At 42.6% G+C, this 25243-nt stretch overlaps 1 protein-coding gene across 9 annotated transcripts in view; it reads right to left on the bottom strand.

Annotated features, from left to right (window-relative positions):
• Positions 1-25243, bottom strand: part of pdlim5b (PDZ and LIM domain 5b) — a 75426-nt gene that overhangs the window by 18444 nt on the left and 31739 nt on the right. For 5 of the 9 annotated variants that reach the window (XM_080755762.1, XM_080755758.1, XM_080755760.1 and 2 more), the window contains 3 exons: positions 23951-24102; positions 4185-4218; positions 3047-3585 (listed from right to left, as the gene is read on the bottom strand). In XM_080755762.1, coding sequence (XP_080611888.1) covers positions 3047-3585; positions 4185-4218; positions 23951-24102 — 725 coding nt within the window. Of the gene's footprint in view, positions 1-1437; positions 1461-3046; positions 3586-4184; positions 4219-23950; positions 24103-25243 lie in introns of all 9 variants that reach the window. The other 4 variants (XM_080755763.1, XM_080755765.1, XM_080755764.1 and 1 more) reach the window with 1 other exon arrangement.

Here is a 25243-nt window from a genome sequence, read left to right as displayed (position 1 = left end):
TGATTAAATGATTTGTAATGGCTTTTCAAACGCCATTTTTATGTTTTAACTACATTTCTAAATATTATTTAGAATCAGCACTCATAGAATGAATTAAAGCAGCTGGTAAAGCAAGATGGTTATGTTCGCATGGAATTCTCTGTACAGTACAGAAGCGCTTCAGTGTTGATATGGACTGTATTTGGAAATGACCATATCTTGCCACAAGGTGGAGCTACTGGACTTTATTTGCTACTTCTAAATCCGTTATGGAATGCAATATGGAAGGAAACACAAATACTGTGGTGTGGACAGTCACTGTGCAAGTGCGTGTCATTTTAATTTAGCAAACATTTTCTCAATGTGTGTGTGTGCACAGCTCACAGTGTTAAATGTGTTGAAGGTGAAGGTGAATGGTGAACAAGGTGAATAGAGAGGCAAGTCTATTCTTAGCCAAACAGTGACATTCAGTGGTGGAAAAAGTACTCCACTCCACCCTAGTATACTTGCATCAAAATATGACTCAACTATAAGTGAAAGTTGTTCTGTCATATTTGTACTTGAGTTAAAGTATACCAGTGTATTTAGTGACATGGTGACATTACAGTGTTGTTGGCAGTAACTTGACGGACGGCCCTGAGACTGTACTGACAACAGTAGCAGATGGAACCAGACAGATGTAAATGCCAACAGTCCTGGCTGCCTTGTGGTGTAAATGCAGTGATAGCATACGTGGATCAAAACGCCACGGGAGGAATGAATGGACGTTATGACCTCACCCTGCTGGCCCTCATGTGGAAGCCTCTGTTGTATGGCGGTGTCGCACATAAAAAATACCCAATTTACAAGCTCACAACACGGCGCACATCGAACTCACTGCATGAGTTTGTGGATGGGCTCTACTTGTAGATTGGCTTGTAGATTGGATTGTGTAGTGAACATATAATCTTCAATAATTGCTCCATTCAATTCAATATGTTCTCGTCGATTTTACATTGCAGGGTGAAGCCGGTCTCAAAGTCACTCTTTTTATCACACAAATGAACGCAAACAAAGTAGATTCTACCAATCGATACAATTACAAAATTACTATTTGAATTAGGAAGAAACTCCGGATCCGGATTCCATCATGCAATGTAGGTGAATGGGGAGAATATTTTGAATACTAATAATAGAGCCACTATTGAAGATTTCTCTCCAATATTTGGGTTAGATCATGGCAATGTAACTACACAAGCCACACCTCAAGCAACATTTAACCTTGCTTCCAGCCATCTACAGTAGGTGGTTATTTACTGTGAATGGATTCAGGGATTATTTGACTGTTGAGTAAGTAGATCAGTATGCATGTGAGATTCATGAGGGTGAGGTGACAGCATGCCTACTGTAAATGAACTGTAAAAGGGTAAGAGCTTGGTAATCACATTCCACACTCTACAATCAAGTCTCATCACTAACTTGGTCTCTGCCTCTTCCTCATCCTAAAGTAGGAAAAAGAGAAATTGAAAAAGGATGAAATAAGGCAAGTAGCAGACATAGAAAGGTAACAGTCACAGTCCTAAAACAAAACAAAGAAGAAGAAAAACCCTTCTGAGAGGATATGCAGGTCAAAAGAATGAATGCAGGTCAATACCCTCAGATGCAATTCACACAAATGCACAGTCACGAACAAACATGATGCTGCAAACATGAATGCTGTACTTACTTTGATGCACTGACATGACAGCTCAGGGTTGCTGGGCAATATTTAAGATTTGTTGCATGCCGTTGTCATGTGCGGAAAATAGCTGATCAAGTATAAATCAAGGCTTCAGAGTGGAAAAATATTATTATTATATTTGTGATATGATTGACCCTTCATGATGGATAATGCATTATCCTTAAACATTAATGTCAATGTCCATCAGCCACTGATACTGTACATGCAGCAGAAAGTTTTTCCTCAATTCAGTTGTTTTTGTTGCTTATCTTGATATGTTGACAACTATTCTAGCCTGCCAAGCCAAGTCCAGATTAAGAGATCAGAATGTTCCCAGTACCATACTATTTTAAGAGCTTTAATATTATGTCCACCGCATGGAGAGAGTTCAATTCTACACTTATCTGCATATAAGACTTGTCGAGTTACAGCAGGCCACTGCAAAAATCTGGTCACTTAAAGCCAATGAACTTTACTTGCTTTTTCTGGCATGATCAGATAACATAAAGTCAAATCAAGTGACACATCTCTTGAGGCCAGCCCAGCCTTCCAAACCCATCCAGACAGTCAAAACAAACATTGCTCGACCACCAAGCCTAGCCCTGCGCACTGCAAATTATAACTGCTGCTGGTCGCTACATAGCGCTGCCAGTACTATGGACTAATTAGAACCAAGTGTCGCACACAAGTAGTGCAGCATTACGCACATACTGGGTGTTTGGCAAGCCTATTAACCCCACTGTCAATTAGAGGGAGGCAGGCAGTAGCAACAGTTTGCATGTTGCTTGCCCTCTGTTCTCCTTCCAACTTCCCTACAGCAGATTGGGACAAGATGTGCAGCATGCCTTGGCTTTTTCCTCTTCATGTAGCTCGGTGAAGAGTTGGGGGGTTCTGGCCTGTGTCTGTGTTAGCTTTTCAAATGAGAGACATCTTTTGGGGTTGTAATAGGGAACGAGGCAATGTGGGAGCTGTCTGTTGGACAGAAATATTTATTTTCTGCAATATATTGTATCTTCTCTCTCCCAGGTAGTCTGCACAGCAAGGCAGCAGAGGCATGGAATGTACTGTACAGCGACGCTATGTATAAGTAGATCCTTCTACTACAGTATGTAAGCTACTAAGCTTAATACACCCAATGGATCTTTTATATGGCTACTGTAACGCTTTTACCCCCTGGGGATCAATTAAGTGAAAACGAATCCAACAACACAAGGAAGAACGGAATGGGCGAAAGAGTCTATTACAGCAGGTATTGAGAACATTGAACTGCTGCTACCCATGGTTGAGCTGTCCTTCTTTGAGTGAAAAAGAGGCCAAATGCAAGCACATGTATAGGAGGGGTCTCTCCGTTTGATGGATGGCACTTACCCATTGAACTGTTCTGCCTGCCCCTGGCTTTCCAACAGACCCCGCCTCTGACCGACCGCCACCTCACAGGCATTGACATTGGAGTAGAGGTTGATAGGTGTGTTATAGACAGAGGGCTGTGGGGCAGTGGGAACGGAGGAAGAGGGGGGGGCTGTCACTCTGGCTGGAGAGGACGAGTTAGATGAGGAGGAGGAGGAGGCAGAAGGGGAGGTGAAGGCCGAGCGGCCAGAGCTGCCGGGCCTGATGGGAATAGAGTTGGCTGCTGTTGGGGGGGCTGGAGACCTCGATTTCAGGGGGAACGGGGGCTGCGGTGGCTGAGAGGGGGCAGCTGGCGTGAAAGCAGATGTTGCAGAGGGGATCGAGGCCACTTTGGGGGCAGCCATGGAGGAAGCAGGGCTACTACCAACATTGCCCACCCCGCCAAAAGGGCGGGCTGTCTTGTTGTAGGCAGCGCTGGGCTGGGGAGAGGGTCTGGTGTATGTGGCGCTTGGTGCAGGGTGGGTGATGGGAACAGGCTTAATGATCTCCTGAGGTTCCTCCTACACAAACGTGGGGGGAAACACAATTTGCACAAACACACACAGCAAATCACACAGTGAACTCATGCAGGCAAAATGCCCCAAACAATCATGCCACGGTGTTGCGTAATAATCACTTCAACCCTAGGGTCCATATTAGGGGTGCATGCCATAAAAAAAAGGATCCACAAGCTCACAACGTGTCCCATTGTGACACATTGCGGTTTAGTGTAGAGGGGGAAATGAGGGGACCCCTGACGGCCCAGTTATTTTAGAAACATTTTTTGAAAATCTTTGAAAACGTGTGCCTGTAATGAATACGGACGCCAGGGTTGTAGAGGTTAATTAGGACAAATGAAGCATCACGTCATGCCTTTGTTGTATGAATGTCACACATGTGCCAGTCAACTAATGGAGCGGTGTATATGTGGTCAATCCAGTTTTAGCATGCGTGCAATACCAAAAAGTGTTCTGACATCATCTCAGAAGGGCTCAGTGAGCAGATTTACTACTGTACACTACAATATACAATATCCATTATTATTTTGTGTGTGTGTGTGTGTGTGTGTGTGTGTGTGTGTGTGTGTGTGTGTGTGTGTGTGTGTGTGTTCATATTGTACCTTGGGGGCTGCATCTTTGGAGACACTGGAAGCTCTGCGAAGACAGAGGGAGAATTATAAAAATCATTGCATGCTTCAATACACCATATCACAATGCATCATTCCGGACAAGCATTTTGTTTAGTCGAAATAGGCTTTCCAGCTTCTAGGCCCGGACCGGGGCACCTATAGTCTCCATTGCAGCCTGACAGCTTATCGCAGATTCGAGTCCTGATCCTGAAGACCGTTGCTGTGTGTCACTCCCCGTCTCTTTCTCCATTTTCCTGTCGATATACTGTATACTTTAAAAGGGGTATCTTTGAAAAACAAAGAAAGGTCCCGCACACTGTCAGACACTTGCCAAAATGTTGCTCTTATATACTGTAGTGTATACTATCAATAAAGGCCAAGAAATAAATATATAGGCTTTCCAGCCATGCTCAAATCATGATAAAAGTTCAAACTTAATAGTTTTCATGACTACAAATATGACTCCAGCATTGTACAGAACAGAAATATCAACATATCTCCACGGTAACAGAGATGTTAATCTGTCTAGCTAACTTTACATTGTTTAGTTCCAGGTAGGCCTATGTTATTGGAATCTTTGGTGTATAAATAACTAGTAGTAGTTATGTTCAGACGGGCACAGGTCTAGTACTTCCTAATATTTCTTATAGTTTCCCTCACATCAGGTCAATAAATCTGTTGTATAGATTGGTATAAAAGTCCCAAGGCACACCCAGACTCGTTTCACGGCACACCAGTGTACACATGGACACACGGTTTGAGAACCACGTGCCCTATAGGGCCTCGTCTTACTTCTCCCCTCAAGTGCTTTCAGCATACAGTGAAACTAAATGGACCTTGCGGGTATAACGGGAGCTGCTGTACGGTATAGAAGACACCATTAGTCATGCCTCGCTGGACGGACTGACAGCATATTGCACTACCTGGACAAACATCTGAGAGAGACAGGCAGGCAGTCTGGGCAGGAGAGACAGGAGACAGAGGGGAGATGGGGGTGGGAGGGATGTAGTGCTGCAGGTGTGGAAAGGCAAAGCAAAGCATGAAAAAAAGAACATTTCTACAGTGTACTGCCGAGCTGCCATTGCAAGAACCCACGACTAAACTCTGGAGGCTCGAACAGATTATCTGTATGTATCTGGCTGGGAGCTCAATGCCACAGAGTCAGCCAGGCATACAGTATGGTGGTAGACACATGTGGGAAAACAGATTATGCTCTATTACTCTGGTATGTTTCCCTAATGTCGGCTCAATTTACGCTGGATCCTAATTCCTCTCAATCATCCACTCACTCTCGCTTGGATTTCAAAGAGATGTCAGTGTGAGCTCTGGAATATCGATATTCTTGCCTCTCCTGAGATCTAATTTTGTAATGTTGATTTGTAAAATGAGCATAAAGCCTCTTTCCACACGACAATCAGCCAGAAGAACGCAGGCAGGCAGCACTATAGCTACCAGCCCGGGTGCTGCTTGTACGCTTCACATCCATATTAGGAAAAATAAATATACAGTACATCCTGTGGGGGAATCAATCATTTTATATTTCAAGGAAAATGGTTCTACTGTATCTCTTGAGGCAAGATTAATGTTGGATATAACTTGAGATAAAGATAAATGTTGCCTTCACACTGTTGATTAATCATGCCAAGAACCAAAGAGTTAAATTAATATATAACCAAACAAGTACCGTGGCCTAATGGCAGTACAGTACTACAATACAATATTGACAAACAACACAGAGTCCTATTTATCCAATCTTCCTTCTTATCTTTCTTCTATCGTATGTGTGTGTCTCTTTGTGTGTGTGTGTGTGTGTGTGTGTGTGTGTGTGTGTGTGTGTGTGTAGCCTCAGATTTATACTCATGAACAAAACAGATGTTACAGTTTTATCACCTCCATGACAGGGAGGTGGTTTTGTCTGTCCCCTAAGCTAAGATGCATCATGCTTCCCTGTGTGACAGAGGGCAGCCCACTAACCCCTGCACCCATAACACTGCATCCTCTCTTATGAAGGTCACCCTCAATCAATCCACCAATCTGTGAGTCAGTCTCACTCACTCTCTTTCTCTCCTCTCTCATCCTCGTAGCAGTTTTGTATTGATCTGTAATTCTGTACCTTCTATTAACTGTGAATAGAATTTTCAATCAATAAAACATCATCTAAAAAAGCACATTTCCTTTCAAGGGAACAGTGCAGCTCTACATAAACAACCATCCTCTTCGGGTATGACAGGTGACAAAGCAACAATTATTTACTTTTGTTTTTATAGAAAAAAACTCAGTGACTCAGCAAGATTGTTTCTGGGCTGAAGCAAGAAGTACTAAACAAGGATAGGTCACACAGAACCTGTTCAATGCACTGGGAGGCAAATGTTTGATGGATGTTTGATGCATGAATGCATTTAAGTCAATGAGAGCTGAGTGGACAAGCTTATGTATAAATATGATCGTTGAGTTATTGTGATCTTTGTCAAATGATTGGGCCGGGAGACATGCCACACACTTTCTATAAGCTCTTGTTTTGTGCACACTTTGTAATTTTATTGAGGCATCTAAAGAGCACAGTAGGATCACAAAACAATGGATGTTGTGTGGTATGTGTTCTTTAATTCTTTAACAGATTATTCGACTGAAGTTGCAATAATAAAATAAAATAAAAACATATTGCGTAAATATACGCTTGGCCAGCTGGCCCTTATAAACTTCAATGAATATCATCAAACCTCCGGCTCCAGTTTGCCTCTACTTCCAGTGCTTAGAACTTGTTCTGCGTCATGTTGACCTCTCCTTCAACATACTCCTCGGACATGGGCATGTCCTCTGGCATCCTCCCTTCCCTTTGCCATATTAGGTAGAACAGCCAGCTATTTTCTTTGTGGCAGAGAGAGGCATTACTTGAGGCAGAGCAACTACCCGCTCAAATACTCTGTTAATTTATCCATTTATAAATGTGAGAGTGTACAAATGTAGTCTCTATTCTCTAAGATTTAAAAATGGACAATTAGGATTTTACTGAATAATAACAGCCTTACACTGAGTAATCGTGGAGCCCCACCCTGGCTGTTACCAAACTTACCAGATGCTGATGTCATTTTAAAAACGTGCCTGTACTTGTGGGTAATCTTTCCCATTTACAGTACATCATGGCATGTGTGACCTTATTTTCCAGTGTACATGTACTTTAATAGTGTTATTATGGAACTTACATGAAGAAAAAAACAACATGCTCTATAGCCTAGGAAAACAGCGAAAGCACAGGCTACGGGATCAAACTGGCACTTTCCATTAAAAACAAGAACCAGTCTATAATAAGCCACAGTATATCTGCCATCAGCGGACCAGGGGGGGCAGCTGGGTGGGATTGTGACTCTGTCTGTCTGTTCTCAGAGCAAACTGAACAAACAGTGAAGTGAGTCAGGGTGGTCCTGTGTGAACATCTGCTCTGCTCAGCCCCAAATCCACATCACTGCTATCCTGTCCTCTTTCAAGCCAGCCAGGTCTCCTGCTGATCAGCTCTGACACCAAAGATATGTGCCTTATATGTATATAGTACTGTATGCACGAGCGCGTGTGGGTGTATGCGTGCGTGTGTGTGTGTGTGTGTGTGTGTGTGTGTGTGTGCGTGCGTGTGCGTGCCTGTCTTAGCCAACTCACATGGTACGTACATGCTTGTACAGACATAGACAGCTGTGGGTGGGGCAGGAGATTGAGAGGTATACAGTGCATGAAATGGGCCTGCATATCTCTACACACTATGATCAGATAGTTACAGCCAGGCCATGAGGCCATGTGTGTCCTGCTGCTTTGCAAGCTACAAATCACTAGCTGCTATCCCCCCCCCCCAATGATGACACACAGCCTCCTAGGTATACAGTAGGTACTAGTGTTTTTTTACCTCAGCTCTAGCGTCTTCTTCCAAATAAAATGTGATTACGAATAAAAACAATGGCTGAAAAGGTGGTTCTATCTTCAGCTGTTCTTACATACAGTACTGTAGCAGCGCTGCCATACACATAACCTGTAATGACTTCTTTATACTCGTCTAGGCTCTTATTCAACTTAGTTTGTATAGCACAACTTTAGACAAAGGTGCTATTTAACACCTTTAATATACGGTAGATGTTGTATAGCAGCACCTATATAACGAATACCCTGCTATACGGTTCTGAATGTTGGATTCGGAGAACGACAAAAGATTATCTCCACAAACTGCAAACCTTCCACAGCAAAAGCGCACGGAAAATACAGCGAATATTCTGGCCCCAAACCATCTCCAATTAACACCTTCTTAGCCTGTATAAACAGGGAAACATGGCTACCATCCTTATGAGAAGACGGTGTAAATGGATTGGACAACATCACCCAAACTGCCTTTCACTGGACACCAGACGGTAAAGGTAAAAGAGGCCGACACAAGAACACCTGGTGTAGGGCAGTGGAGGGAGAGCTGAAGACCCTCCGTCACACCTGGGGTTCTATAGACACTGGCCCAGAACAGACAGGAGTGGAGATCCCTACTGTACATATGCCAGCAGGCCCATTATTTAGTATCTCCATCAACATAATGTATTAGTCAGTCCATTTATTGTGCAAGAGGCTTGATTGGAGCCAGGTGTCAAAAAGGATTGATTACCATGGAAACCAGAGGCACAAGCTGCTTAAATGTTTATGTTTCTATGTTCATGAAACCTTTTATACAAATCATCCAGGCACCTAATAAGGCGCATTCCTAAACTGACAGCCACAGACCCTGCATGAGGATGTTGGGACAGCATAAATGGGCATACAGTACAACACAACTGTAAGAATATGTAATCTAATATAGAAGTTAGGAACAATTTAATTATAAATTAGAAGATGTTTCTCCCATATAATTTTCTTCACAATATTTTTCTTTTTAGGCTTTGGGTAAAACAAAAAAGAAGCAATTATTCACATGGATATGCCAGGCAACGAAGAAATATGAGGCACGTTATGACATTTTGGCAGCTCATCCACAAAACCCATAATGACAGGCTTTTCAGACACAGGCTCTTTATTTCTCTGTCATATGGTGGTCTAAATGTTTCATTTATATGAAAATAGCAGATCTAGAAGCTCCCAACACGTCACACGTATTATTGGCGCACAAACACTAGCCAATATATATAAATGAGGCTTTCAGGTACAAAGAGAACTCTTTGAGCTTGTGGGGTACAGATCCACTCCCATGGGCACTGCTCAGACCAAGGACACACCTCAGTGACCTCCGTTTAATCCAATCAGGATGCTTTGCTTAATGCGATTACAGATGCTGTTATAATAATATTATGGAAAAAGTTAATAACACTGACACGGTAATTAAGCAAAGCCTATTTGCAGACCCAGTTCCATAAAACTGTTGCTCGCCCATTCTACGTGTCGAAGTGCCTATGAGCAAGACCCTGGCCTTAACCCTTATAACAGCCCTGTACACTCAACTGAGCAGCCTTTCCTTTCTGCTGGGTGAACACAGAAAGGAAATTTCCCCTCTCCCGGGGACACTTAAATACTCCTCTTCCCTGACACAATATTCCCTGTTGTATTGCAAAGGGCAGGATGTAAATAGAGGGTAGGATTAGCTTAATTGCAAGAGTTTTCTGATAATTGGTGGTCCATAAAATAACCTGTAGAGTTTGGTATTCATCACAGTTGAAGAGAAAAGGAGAGAGAGAGAGATAGATGCATCATGCACACTCTGTCTGTCTGTCTGTCTGTCTGTCTGTCTGTCTGTCTGTCCCTCCCCCCCCCCCACACACACACACACACACACACACACACAGTTCCAGTATGAGGAGGCTGACTGGAGGAAAAGGCCTGAAGGCAACGCAGACAGACGCATTTCCACCCTGGCTGTCTGCATCTGAGAGCCAAGAGCAACAGTCTGGCACATGGCAACTGACTGAGTGATCAACAGGCTGCTAACAGAAGCCCCTGCTCTCTCTCTCTCACACACTCACACTCTCTCTCACACACACACACACACACACACACACACACACACACACACACACACACACACACACACACACACACACACACACACACACACACACACACACACACACACACACACACACACACACACAACCAGTTGATACCACAATTACCTATATGCATCTAAAGAAAATTCTAACACTACTCTTTCAACAGTTGGCTCGTTTCAATAATATTTAAGTAACGTTTTATCAGATGACTTTCTAGTGCTGTCTGTATTATATCACCATATAAGTATTATGTATGGTAGAACAGTAAGCAGTTGTTAAAATAAATGCGGTTCAAGACGATCACTCATGTAAACTGCCTGATATGAATTTAATACTCTCGCAAAAGTGTGTTTGTTATCTAAACAAGATGCCATGCCAGGGGAAGTGTGGATTATAAGGCCTCCGTCCACACAGGACTTGGCATATCACTACAAGAAAACCATGCAACGATTACATGCAGAGAGATGGATTACTGTACATGGCTGTGGAAAACAGCTTTTTATCTACAGTTAACCAGGCAGTCTACTATAGTGACAAAACTCACAGCTTGTGTTGGGGGCACAATCTCTCCATGTTTTACCACCACTGCAAAAGCAGGAGAGATATTTAATTTAGTATACAAGTCGATCTATACACTTTAACACAGATGTCACAGTGTCCTGCTCCTTAATACTTAGCTGCATGCCAGTGTCGCACAACAAATCTACAAGCTCACAACGCATTGCAGCACGTTGTGAGCTTGTAGATAAGCCATTTTTGGTGCACGGCACTACACAGGGCAGAACAAAGTATAAATCAGGCATGACTCTCCCTGGGAATGAGTAACTTTCTAGCACGCCGGGAATTTAATACACTGGCTTATCAATCAACACAAACAGTGACATTTCACTGTGAGGGAAGGGAGGCAACAGGGAATTGGGAACTTTGACCATTATAGTAAAAGGTTTGGAAAGAGTTAAATCCTCAGCGTTAATTCAACCGTGAGAGTACACAAATGTTATATTTGAACACTCTCAGAGTTACTAATGGATGAACTATCACTGAGGATTTCACTGTGTAGCTGCAGAAAGACGTTGTAAAACTGATGCCAGTTGGGTGAAGGGAGACAGAGCTTTAAACCTGTAATAGTGGTAACTATGGAGAAGACTTGTGAGTGCTATTTAGGGGAAGGCTTGTAAATATATAACTGGGCGGCCTGTTGCTATTGTCGGTCTCCTGGAGACGTGGCTCACACGATGCATGCTCGCTCGTGTGTGTGTGTACTGTATAGTGTGTGTGTGCGCGTGTAATCGTGTATACTGTATGTGTGCATCCGTCCATGCCTGTGTTTCACTATTTCAGCACACAACACATGCATCACAACAGGTCTATAAGGACTGAGAGCATTCATTCATAGTCGGAAACACAAGACATGCCTCGTGCTGTACACACTGCGAAATCCTGAGTGTTAGTTTAAATTCATAAATGAACTAGAAAAAGTGCCCCTCGGGGCACACGTCTCCACCAGGCCAGGTCTGGTGGCGCAATAATAGGCCAGTGTGAAAAGGGTGCCATTTGTTCTTACACCATTGATGGCAATTTTGATTTGGCAATGATTTAAGGCATTTTGTTCAAAAATGTGTTTTGCAAAAATCCACCTGTTGGTGGCACTATTACAATTTAGGCATTTAGCAGACGCTCTTAATCCAGAGCGATTTACATTAAGCAAGAACAAAAAAGCTTTGGAATACATCACATAAAAAGCATATATCATGAAACATGCGTAAGCTAAGAACGTAACAGTGGAATATCTATATAATCAAACTATACATATAAACTATACATATATACTATACTATGCTATACATAAATAATGTACTATGACGTGCTATGACTACATGCAATGCAATTATAGTGCCGTCTACATAACATGCTATAAGTCTGTATCAAATGCTATCTAAGTCTACAGAAATGCTATCTAAGGGTAAGTGCTATGGGCCATGATGGAGTCTGAAAAGGTGGGTTTTCAGACTACGGCGGAAGATTGGGAGTGATGCTGCAGTTCTGACTGCAATGGGAAGTGCATTCCACAATTTTAGAGCCAGAAGGGAGAAGAGTTTGGGACGTGTGGAGCGTTGTCTCTGCGTTTTTAGTGAGGGTACTTCCAGCTTCCCTGCGTTGGCTGATCTGAGTGTGCGGGAGGGTTTGTAGGGTTCAATCATACTTGCAAGATATGGGGGAGCCATACCTTTGGTTGCTTTGAATGCCAGCATCAGAGTTTTGTATTCTGTGCGGGCAGCGACTGGGAGCCAGTGGAGGGAGCAGAGCAGGGGGAAGACATGTGAGAATTTTGGCTGGTTGAAGACCAAGCGAGCTGCAGCATTTTGGATCAGTTGGAGAGGCTTAAGTGCACATGCTGATGCTGGTAGTGGTAGGCCAGTAAGGAGGGAGTTACAATAGTCGAGTTTTGACAAGACTGTTGTCTGGATTAGGAGTTGGGCTGATTCCTGGGTGAGGAACGGTCTAATTCGTCGTATGTTATAGAGTGTGAACCTACAGGATCGAGTGACAGCTGTGATGTGAGTTTTGAACGAGAGCTGACTGTCCAGGACAACACCAAGATTCCTGGCTGTTGGGACAGACGTTACCAGGGTGTTGTCTACGGAAATAGTTAGCTCCCGCATAGGTTAGCTGGGAAGAAGAGAAGCTCAGTCTTGTCTTGTCTATAACAGGCCAATGTGAAAAGGGTGGGATATATTCCTCAGCCTAGGAAAATTCCACGCTGCGTTCATGATTTGAGGCTTTTTGTTTCAAAAGGGCCAATCCTGCAAACGTTGAAAGCCAATGTTAGGCAATTAGGATGGGATATGAAATATCGGACAGATCCATTTTGAACACATGATTATAGAGATACTGTATAACAATTAAAAAAAATGTTTTTCAAAAGTCACCCTCCTGTCAGGCCGTTCTGGAAATTTGTTCTGGAAATTTGGGGACAGAGGTTCATCGTTGGCATCTAGGGAATGTGTGTGCAAAATTTGGCATCGACCAGGTTAACAGTGCCGGAGATCAGCCGTTCACAGATGGACGGACGGACAGACACACGGTCGGACGGACGGACACACGGACGGACGGAGTGCAAAACATACTCTCTCCCCATGCCTTCGGCCTGGTGGAGACAAATAAGAGTTTTAATAAATACTGTGTGTGATTGCATGGTCACTTCAAGTAACTGAAATCCCTGTTACATACTTTATGGCCTTTTTCATAAGCTTGCTTGGTTGTCAGCTCCGGAACTCTTTCTCACCCAAGATGCACTCAAAACTGTTATGGCTCCATAATGCGACAACTAAACAGGAATTCATTATAGCAGATGTTTCATAATGTCTCTCCCAGACAATACAGCATCATCTATTCCCTATGAATGACGCCAGGCCAAGAAGTCATAAACCCAGAGGACAGGATAATTCATACCATACTAAATCAATCTCTCTCTCTCTCTCTCTCTCTCTCTCTCTCCTCCTCCAGTCCCTATAGTGTGTCGCCTCTCCTTGGACAAGATATTAAATATAAGATCATTGGAAGAAACCGTCTGATCGCCTAATAATAATAGATACTTATATTCCAGACATGTGACTGAATACCATTTCTGTGATGAAGATTTCCATTTCTGGACACATCATTTATTGATCTCCATTCTCCACACATCAGAACAACATCAGAACAATCAGCAACATTTCCCTTTCAATCAAATCATTTGGTCATCAGTTTGACATTTGGTCGACTCACACCTTACTGCTCATGGGGTGGGGGGGACCCCAGTCGACAAACTATATAGGATTAAAGTGGCCAATGGTGTCAAAGGGAGTGGCATACAAGTAAAGCGGTGCCCCGTGTGTGAAGACTGGTACGTAGATTCACTTGACATTGCATCTGGGATGGGATCAACATCACATGCAGCAAGTGGAGCGCAAACATAAACACCAGTGAATCAGCATTTGAGCGTGGGTCCAAGCAAGTGGACCTAATAACCACCGCCCTTCTTCTCTGTTCCCCTCCACACCACATCTGGTCCAGGAAGCCAGGAGGGAACTTCTCTGGGATGCATTAGGATGGTGACCTCTGCTTCACCCCTTCATCGCTACACATCAAACTCCTCCACGTTAGTTTTGCCATTTTGTGCTTCACCCCGTTCGTTCGCTCTATACACAGCAAAACCCTCAGTGCTAATTGAGCCAATTGTAACTCCCAGCATGAAACCAAAAGGGTCCATTTGGTTAATTTCAATACACGCTCTGAGGATTTTGCCGTGTACACAGTTTGAGTTTTGCTGGGCGAACAGTGGCCATCTGTGTATGCAGTTTTGCAGCTTCAGAGCTGCCTGGCAGCTCAAAAATATGCAGCTGACTGATCTTTATGTAAACATTTGCCTTCTGCCATACTATACTATATTAGGAGGTCACTCCGGGAGGTGACATGTGGTACAGTATGTCATTGTGGGCTTAGAGGGCGTCTCGCATATTGAAGAAAGTTTACATTATAATTTTGGCTTTGTGTGTTTTCTGGTTTTTGGTCGACTTAGAGAGGGAAAGAAGAAGAGTTGTGGGTTTTCATATTTTTCCTATGTCGTTATTCTTGAATCATATCTGTATCTCTCTACTCTCATCTGTATCTGCCCTGTATTTCATGCCGACTGTGGTGCTGCTATCAAAACTGAATTTCACTTGCGGGATCATTATCCGTCTGTCTATTTGTCTCTATGTATATATGCGTCCGTCCGTCCGTACTGTATGTCTGTCCGTCTGTCCATACATCCAGCTCCAGAGCTTCTGAACTTTCCGAAATAATGTCACATGTCATTTCCACTTTGTGTCTCTCAAGGAACTCAACTCTGTGTTGTCTCTCTGGGTTTTAGGTTGATGATAGACCAAGGAAAAAGGCCATTCTGACAAGCCCGGCTTCACCGTGGAATTAGAACTGACAGAGAAACACAAGGGTTACATGCGGAACCGCTTTCAGAGCTTCAAAAACGTTGTTGTAATCACCGACTACACCTTGAAGCTTTAGAGTTTCCAGCTCAACACACAAAACACACACACACACAAATCCATAGTGTTATTTGAATTCAGACAGTGTACAAATGTACAGGCCGAATTGTTAACCACTTAAACCCTACCTAGACTCCACCTCTTAGCACCCCTCTCTCCTTGTAAACAGTACCTTCTTGTCACCTTTTTTCAATAAATATTTGACCACAAATGTTAATGTTAAGAATGTTAGTTAGATTGCATTTCTCAACAGATGCTAGATATTATTTGGTTTACCTGGTATGCTAGTTTCTTTGAGGCAGCATTGTTCTCTCTATACTTATAGGACAAATTGATAGAGGTGTGCATTGGCAGTGCCCTCACAATGCAATTCAATTACGATTCACCAGGTAACGATTTGATTCTACCATGCATTGCAATGCATCACACTTTTCTATTATGCACAACAATGGCACATTTTGTTATCAGTCAATCAGTTATTTGTTCAGATATACAGTACCGAACAACATATTTTATTGGTCGCAGATAACTATGAAACCTTACGTTTTTTTTGTCACCTCACTCACAATCCCGGTCACTCTGACACGTCACCTAACTCAAATCCCTGTCGCTCACCCCAGGGAAGCCCCCAGGTCATCGTGACATCACATGACATCAGTCCCCTGGTCTCCCCAGGGAAGCCCCCAGGTCATTGTGAAAAGTTCCATACATGGGCATTCCCAGCTGATACCCTAATACAATCCCTGTTATACCCATATATGGAGATCCCTGACTGTGATCAATAGTGACAGTCTCATGATAACCACTGTGGTTGCCGCAAATGTCACAGTTAACTATGGAATCATGCATTTCCCGTCAGTCAGTCACTCACTCAAAATCCCCATACATGGGGAAAGCCCCATATATGGTGCCATCATCAGGGATGGAGATCCCTGATGATGTCCATCCATCCTTCCTTTTCGATGTCTCCCTACCTGTTCATGAACTCTAAACGGGCCTGCCCCAAAGTTATTTGTGCAGCCGCGCCCGCAGCCGGTGAAAACTAGAGTTCTCAATAGGCCCGAAAATTAAGGCCCGGCCCTACCTGGGCCCTCATCAAACCCTGTATATTTAATACACTGCCCCCGCTGCTACCCTTAGATCTCCATGTATGGAGCTGACCTGTTCTGACATTCCATATCTTGATCTGACCTCATCACACCCTGTACACTCAAGTCTTACTGGTATTTAGGCTTCAATTATCGATTATGTCACATTGCTGCTTTGCAGCACGGCTGAATCGTGATGCATTGCTGAATCGATTATTTTTGATACCACTACAAATTAACCTCCTTGACTATGTCTTGACTATGCTTACTCTGCATTGTTGCTCTGGATAAGAGTGATACCAGATAATTTAAATCTAGATCTGCCAGCTTGCAAATCATAGTTCGTGTGGTTAAATTAGATTCACTGTGTGCATGGTTGTTTCTTGGAGTGAGCTGTCCTGGGCTGTTTTATCTCTGAGGTTTTGGAACCAGGTGCAGTCAGCCACAACCTTGGAGGCGTGGTGTTTGACTGCACTGTGTTGCATATTTCAATGACAATAAATAAACATCAATTATCATACTTTCCTCAGGCAGCTCCCCACAACCTCCTGGCAGAACTCAATGTTCACTACTAAGGGAAAATGTCCCATAATATTAGAGCAGAAAATAACCAGCCGACATGATTTTGCTGTAGCCTACCGCTTGTTATAATATAGCTACTACGAATATTTACGCCTCTCTCTGTTTCTCTCTATCTTCCTACAATATACTGGACCGTGTGTGTGTGTGTGTGTGTAATATATATATATATATATATATATATATATATATATATATATATATACTGTATACACTAGTATACGGTATACTCTACTGTGTATATACAGTATGTACTGAATATGATGAGATAAATCATATAGACAAAATAATATAGACTCATAAGTGAGAGAGGCCCACACACATATGCACATACTGTAGTATTAGAGAGAGAACTTAAACATGACCATTTCATGCCCTCTGAGGAGCACATTATGAATGGCTGACTGCTACAGTATGTGTAACTGTGTAACTGAGCGTGCTTTCCATCACTCTAATAGTAAAGGGAATCACTCTTTTATGAAGCGTCACTGAGTCCAGAGACAAGACGTTCTCACACACCCAGACTGGTATATCCATCAGGCCGCTATACTGCATTATTTGACTTTTGTGATGATGTCAGTATCAGCAATTACTGGTTGTAGTGGAAGTGTTCCAATTCTACTCGGTTTTAACCGAGTAAACAGGGCTTACGGTCAGTTTGTGTATTTTATATTGACTTATTGCTTATTCATTGTATAATTAAAGTTAAATGTTGTTTTTGTATGTATATTTGAAGTTAATTATATACTAATTTATCAAAAAGGCATTTGTGTTTATTTGTATTTATTTTATTCTGTGTCTAATTGTCAAATATTTCAAATTTTCAAATCATCAGCAGTCAGCGGAATTGGTGTGACTCTTTATTACCGTACCTTGTAGTCTGCTCAACTATGGGGCGAGTTCACATGCTATCGTTTGTTCACTGAGCGTTCTATGTTAGCGTGTTGTGGGGTCTCGAGAGCGACACCCCGCGATGGTAAGTGCATTGCCAGGGCAACCAGACACGCTGTCAGACAGAAGAAGCCTCGGGCCGTTAGGAACGCCCTCGGCCGTGTGATAGGGAATATATACGTCCCGAATCTCCTCCTCCGCCAGCTGGAGCTGATGGATCGACCGCACCCAAATCAGCAAGCGGCCACACCCGTCATATAAAAAGGAAGACTCAGTCTACGTCTGACAGCGGCTGGTTCACACACACATGCTCACGGAGGCACGCACGGCACACCGTCGGGGGGTAAGACGACACACACACCTCCACCGAACACACATTCATGTGAATAGCTCTGCATGTCTTAACTGTCATTCTCCTCTCATCACAGGCTTTTAGGAACGGTCCAGGGAATGTCCGAGGGACAGAGACACTCGGACCGTATGAGTAAAATATAGAGACGGGAGTTCCAAGTCCGCATATCGCGCGGCGGGAGGGTGGCAGCCCCGCCACAGTGACAGCGACAAGGACACTACCCAAAATAAGGTCGGAAAGAAACCTATAATTCTTGAGTCTACTATTGAGGCCTGTCTAGCGAACAGGCGCTCATTATATACGCCAGGGTGGCAAAACGGCTAGTGCTCTCTTGGAGCTGGAACCCGCTAGGGGAGAAGACCCGCTACAGTTAAAGATAAAGACCGATGACGTCACGAAGCAAGGCAGCGCCGTCACCTCTTATCGTTATTAAAACCACAGCCCTCCAGTGAGGAGCGAGCTATCAGAGACTGTACAAACCTGAGTTGAAATCTAATCTTCTGTTCTCATCCTCTCCAGGCTGGCGACGACGCCTGTGAAACTTAAATTGTATGGAATATAATTTATGCTGAACCTACGTGGGGTTTCTCCTGCATGCATTCTGTATACTTTGCTGCTAAACAAATAAAGAGCCGTTTGAAACTGCTGCAATCCCCTGTTCCGCCTGCTCCTTGACCACTGAGACTCCACAGTGTGTTTGTTCACTGAGCGTTCTATGTTAGCGTGTGCAGTTGCATTTATACATGTGTGGGGAGTAAGCAGCACAGTGTGGCTGACCAGGAACCACAAAAGGCTAGTTCTATAGCGTACTGAGCCTGATGGAATATAAAAGTTTGTGGTCTTTCTGCACGCTGAGATTTCCTCACAGCGCAGGCTACAATTCAAAATACTTTCATCTCTTGCTCCGCGAGGCATGCTATTCCTATATGAGCATTCAAGACATGAGTTAAACATCTCTTGGTGGCTAGGATTTTGGCAGAAATGAAGACAGGCTGTTTTCTCCCCCATCCGCAGAACGGATAACTGTTCTTACCTCATTCAAACACTATCATATCACCAGATCTGTTATGATCTATGGCGCAACAACAGGATAAAGAGAGCACTTTCAAATCCATAGTGCCTTTCCGGCCTGAGTGAAAACATGTTTTCCTTCACCCGGGCACACTACAATAACTTCAACAGATCAACACAGTGACCCCGAATTACTTTCCTGTCTGGGGAATAAAACATGACAGTGTGACATCATGTGACCAAACTTGAGTCACATTAGATAACCCTAAGGCGCTCTTGGAATGTTATCATGACACTTATCACGTACTTGTCACGTATCCGTCAGCACCAATGTCATAAATCATGTCCATACATAGAGAGAGACAGATGGAACTCCATTCCTGCTGAGGCACAGTTGAAGCATTGTCTAACTTAGAATTTGAAATAAAAGTTGACATAAAAGTCAGTAATAATAAAGTCAATATTGACTCAGGTGGTATAATTAATATTGATTTTTTTTAACTTTTGCATTTTCTGATAACCTCCATGAACACGCCTGAATCGATTCATGAACGAGCGCTCTGCGTTAAACCCCAGCTGTGTGCTCTTTTGCTCGTGCATTTACTTCACCCGGCTGCAGTTCCAGCTTTGGCTAGTAGGGGCAGATTCATGTTCCCCAGCCGCTCTGGGGACCTGGGTATATGCCACAGAATAACTCTTCCTACTTCCGGGCCCCTTACCGGTGATTCTAATTAACTAAGGCTCTGTTCCATTCTGGTCAAACAGAGTCAGGGTGCTGCTATTGTACATGTTGGTTCACTGGAAACACCCTGCTACACCAAGTGTCCTTGAGTGTGTTCCATGGCCCCGTACGGGTGTGTACAAAATGAAATGTATGGTTCCACTGGGTGTACACCCCTGGGTCCGTGAAATTAAAAGGTTATCATTGGAAGTAGGGAAGGGGGCCCAGAAGAAGGAAGAGTTCTTTCCAAAATGTCTGCTGTGCATATACCCTACTGAAACATGGTTTAGAAACAGCTTCTTGGCAATCTAATTGCTGTATATCGTGGCCTTATTAATCTTAACCCAAATTATGTCCATGGAAATTTCCTTGAAGAAAATACTGCCAGGAATCAAATGTGGTGAGATGGTTGGATGGAATCAGTCAGAGCATTATTTCCAAATTACGAGAAGTTCACATTTTTGAGTGGTGCAGCCACTCCAAGGAACAGCAATGTGTATCCCTATGTCCTTTTGTCTGTCTGTTTATAAGTACCAACAGGTGACAAAGTAGTCACGACAGCCAATAGTCTGACAAACAATAGTCCGACAGCCAATTGTCCGACAGCCGATAGTCAGACAACCAACAGTCCTTCTATTCCAATAGTCCCACATCCCAACAGCCCCACATAGTTCAGACGGGTTAATGGAGAAGCATGTAGTGCCCAGACACTTTAGGAAAACAATATCCTACAATAAGAATATATACCGGTAGTCTATTTGTGTGACCAAGTAACATGAAACGGCACCAAACACAAACTAGAAAAGCAGTTCCTGCAGAAAATGCAAGGGCTCGCTGAAAACCTGCAATGCATATGATGTACAGTATAAAACGTATTAAAGCTAAAGAAAAAGTTTTAAAAAAATTCAAAAATGGACCATTGGCCCGGTGCTGTGATGATAGATGCTGACGTATTCACTGCCGCCCTAGGAAGGGGCAGAGGTTTGAATGCGTTGTTATGTAGCAACCACAGATTAGCACCTCTACTCGAACCTAGAAAGATCTGACCATTCCTCATGCAATTTTTTTTTGTTTTACCAAATAAAAAATTGCAAAAAGAAAAATACAAGTTGTAGTTTATATGCATCATGTTTCTCACATAGTCTAAATGTTTGATGTTTCATTGTACTTTCATTACACTTGCTAGATTACATACAGCTGTGAGAAGGGGCTATTTTAAAGCTATTTCCCCACTATTAAAGTAGAAAGGCTCCTTCATCTTGCAATGTGGTGATGGCATGAAAAGGCATGGCGAACTAAAGCACTGTGCTTTTCTGTCAACAGCTCTAACAGCTTGGGAAGCGTTAGGACGGTGTTCCCCTCCATCTGTCATGCATGACACTTGAGCTTCAGGTCGCTCTTTTAAGCTTAGCTAAAGGAACTAGAGATGGATCTTTTCTACAAACAAAAACCACTAGCATACAATGCTTTGTAAATTTCCCACTCCAGAATGAAATACCCTTTGAGGAATGCGTTGAGAGATGAGGTAAGTAGTACGTAAACAAATACAGATTTTTGTTTGCAGATTACCAGATTGGTTAGCTGGTTATGTGTGGCAGGGTTATCTGTTAGGGCAGTGATTCTGTACCTTTTTAATTTCAAGGATCCACAGTTTGATATGCATTAGAGTAGACCATGGACCCCCATTTGACGATATAAGAACATTTTCAGCGACCCCAATGTACAACTGTCCATTTGATTCCATTCGTAGCCTGCACTGTCTGAGTTCCAAACCTGTAAATGTCCATTTGGAGTGCATGGTTTCTAACTATCAATCATTTATTACTCAAGGACTCCTGGGGGTCGCAGATTCCACGTTGAGAGTGGGTTAGGAAGCATCTTTACTGCATCACTGATGATCACAGGCCTTGAAATCTGCCTAATGAAGTCTCTCTGTGATGGATTGAAATACAAGCACAACCAATCCCTCTGTTCTATTTTTAGTCTCTTTGATTCTAAACGTGTATGACTGCACAGAGGACATTAAAGCTGCAATCCGCAAGATTTAAATTCTTCCCAGGATTAAACACCAGGTCTTTTATTCACACAAAAAGGTACCGGATTGCGTCTTTGAGAGCTTTTCGTCACAGAGGTTCAGTTAAAGCCAGTCGATGCTGAATGAAATACAGTATATGGACCACATCAACACTCCATCTGGACCAATATACATGTAGCTGTAATATTCACAGTGGGTAGCTGTGGTTATACGTGTAATCAGGCTCAAGTAGCATTTAGGGACCCCAAAATACCAAGGTCTTCCGTCTTGTTTTAATACACAGCAATAGCCTCAGTGGTAGTTTAACTTACGGCAAAGATGCATCCATATACTATGATTATTAGATTATTTTTTTTAATGCACTCTGGGATAAACTACAACTGAGGATTTTAGTGTGTGTATCAAGCACAGTAGTTACGGAAATCAAGCCAAGACCTGATGGTTTCCACAGATTCAGCTCTGTGGTGAGGTCCATCATGGCTGATGTGTAACTTTTGTAACTCAAATGTAATTTTGTCTAATCTGTATGGTACAATATTAATCCATCCAAACATGCATCTATCTATCATCAACCGCTTATCCGTAGTCGGGTTGCGGGGGCAGAAGCTCCACCAGAGAGCTCCAGACTTCCCTCTCCAGAGCAACATCAGTAACTTCCTCCTGGGGGATCCCGAGGCGTTCCAAAGCCAGTGAGTCGATGTGATTCCTCCAACTGCGCCTTGGTCTGCCCCGGGGTCTCCTCCCAGTGGGACGTGCCTCAAGGACCTCCCTAGGGAGACGCCCGAGAGGCATCCTAACCAGATGCCCGAACCACCTAAGCTGGCTCTTTTCCAGGCAAAGAAGCAGCGACTCTACTCCGAGTTGCTCTCGCGTGACTGAACTTCTCACCCTATCTCTAAGGGAGATGCCAGCCACGCGACGAAGAAAATTCATGGTAAAATATGTCAATACAATATAACTTACATAAAATTGGGGTGGTTGTATTTTGCCACCTAGAAACCGGATCTGACACACTACAATAAATGACACGTGTTTGAGCTAGGACCAGAACTATCAATTATCTTCTTAGCAACTATTCCATTGATTACGTTTGATTACTCAATTAATTAAGTAAAATATAAATGTATATATTATTTTGATATATCAAGAAATCAATTAACCACTTAAATGATAAATTATTTAATATTTTGTCTAATTGATTGATTAGATTAATCAACCAAACAAAATGACAATAACTATTTCTTCATCAAATATGAAACAAGAAATATAATGGACCCAGTGTGGTATCACATGTCAGGTCCACAGACAGCCACAGTATGCAATTATAGAGCAGATGAAAATATAAACAAATGGCTAAACACTGTGCTAGACAAAACAAGTTTCAAGAATCCACCCAGTATAATAACATTCCTTCAGAACTCACAATGCCACAGGGACACGATGACATAGTTTGGCAGTAACATAAAACCAATACTTTTCTTATAATTGGAGTTCATCGGTTTCAAATCATGACATCTCCAAATGAACGTTATACTGATAAACCAAATTTGGAAAGTGATGTGCTCTTTTTAAAATAGTGTACTCACTGTAACTTCTATTTAATAGCAAACACCGAATACGCAGTTTCTGTTGAATAATATATAATTTGGCCGGTATGGATCAACAATAACGTACTGCACAAGCACTACCACCAAGACGTGGGGCTGGAAATACGTCTTTTATGCTTTCTTTTTAGGTTTTAGACTTTGAACAGTGAGGTAAAAATCACTTCAAGAATGCAACTTGCTGACAACAACCCGAGAACGCTGCTTGTTGTAGCTGTGTTTAATAGGGAGGTGAGCATTTTTATGTATGGACAGACAGACAGGCAGACGGACAGACCGTTATTGATCCCTAGAGAAATCCAGCATACTGTAGTGTAGTGAGTGTGCTTGCCTACTGTCAATCTGGGAACCCATTGACAAAACAAATGAAAAACAGCTGCCTCTTGTCTTTTCTTTTGAATTGAGAGTCAACAGTCTGTCTATTGTAAAGGCATGTGTTATTGTTACCTTTGCAGAGTGAGGGTGAGCTCATCTGTACAGCCTTTGATCTTATTCTGGGCCTCTAGGTGGTTCATACTGTCCGTGGTGATGCCATCAATAGACAGAACAATGTCTCCAACGTTGACTTGTGCCATAGCTGCCTTGCCTCCATCCGTAAGCTGCAAAGACATTACACACACAAATTAAACCACTTTCAACCTAGCATCCCTATTCTGCATGGTCAGATAATAATATTAATTAGATTAATATTTGGCCAGTTATAGGCCAAATATTAAAATAGAAATAAAATATTTCCCCAAATGTTCAAAAATGTATCCGGTATTTTCGCTATTCGTGGTAAAACAAAAGAGAAATGTGTATGCTAGGGGTGACAAAGAAGCACATTCTGTTCAATCTCAATTCTTACTGTAGTTAGTAAGTTACACTATCTCCATCAGATTCTGTGGGATCTGAGATTTACAGTCCCGGCCTAGGATCTTATCAAAGACTTGGAAAGAAACTCAGATCACGTTTCACTTTTGCTGTTGATACAAATATCTCAAGCTAAATGTATTCAAGAAATGCTATGAATGTTCAGTTTTGTCCCATTTGTGTTTGTCAGTGACTTTATTATTACTCAAAGCAGAACAAAAGACTATAGTCTGAATAATACCAAATAATAACATAAGCAGTTGTCGCACAGTGAATAAAAAAAGGTAACCAGCAATGATTTATTTCCCGTAATAGCTTGTTTTTGATGTCTTATGCAACCATAGTTATATAAGAAAGGTATTTTCTTCTCTTCACAACACCACTTATCAACAGCAAATACCTTGCTAACATTCCTGCGGTAGCCCTCTATTATGGTGTGTATTTGTGTTGGTCACTTTTTTTTGGAACTCTACTAAAACTCTGGAACTTACAAAGAAAAATAAACAGTATGTGCTAGGGTTGTGCTAGGGTTGTCAATATTTTTGGTATAGAATTGAAAGTACAAAAGCTATTAAAAAACATATGTTGGCTAGGCTACAATCAGATTTTCAACCGAAGGCTGCACAACACAGATGTAAAAGCAGGTACTCATCCTGTGGCTGTTATACTTACATATAGCTGATCTGGTGTACAATGTGTCTCTTTCTTTGAACTTTGTGTGTCAATCCATTCCATTAATTAAATAGTAGGGATTATTCTTTTAATAATTAATCGGGCGATTAATCGGATCAATATCGATCTGTCTGGGGGGAAAAATCAATGACCTTCCCCAAGTGATAAAACACTCAGTGTGTTGATGGCTTGTTAACGACTGGCATTGTCTCATTG

Source organism: Protomyctophum bolini (genome assembly GCF_963924005.1).
Source record: "Protomyctophum bolini genome assembly, chromosome: 22".
Lineage (NCBI taxonomy): Eukaryota > Metazoa > Chordata > Actinopteri > Myctophiformes > Myctophidae > Protomyctophum > Protomyctophum bolini.
Note: the sequence above shows the minus strand (reverse complement) of the source record. Positions and strands in the feature narration are given on the sequence as shown.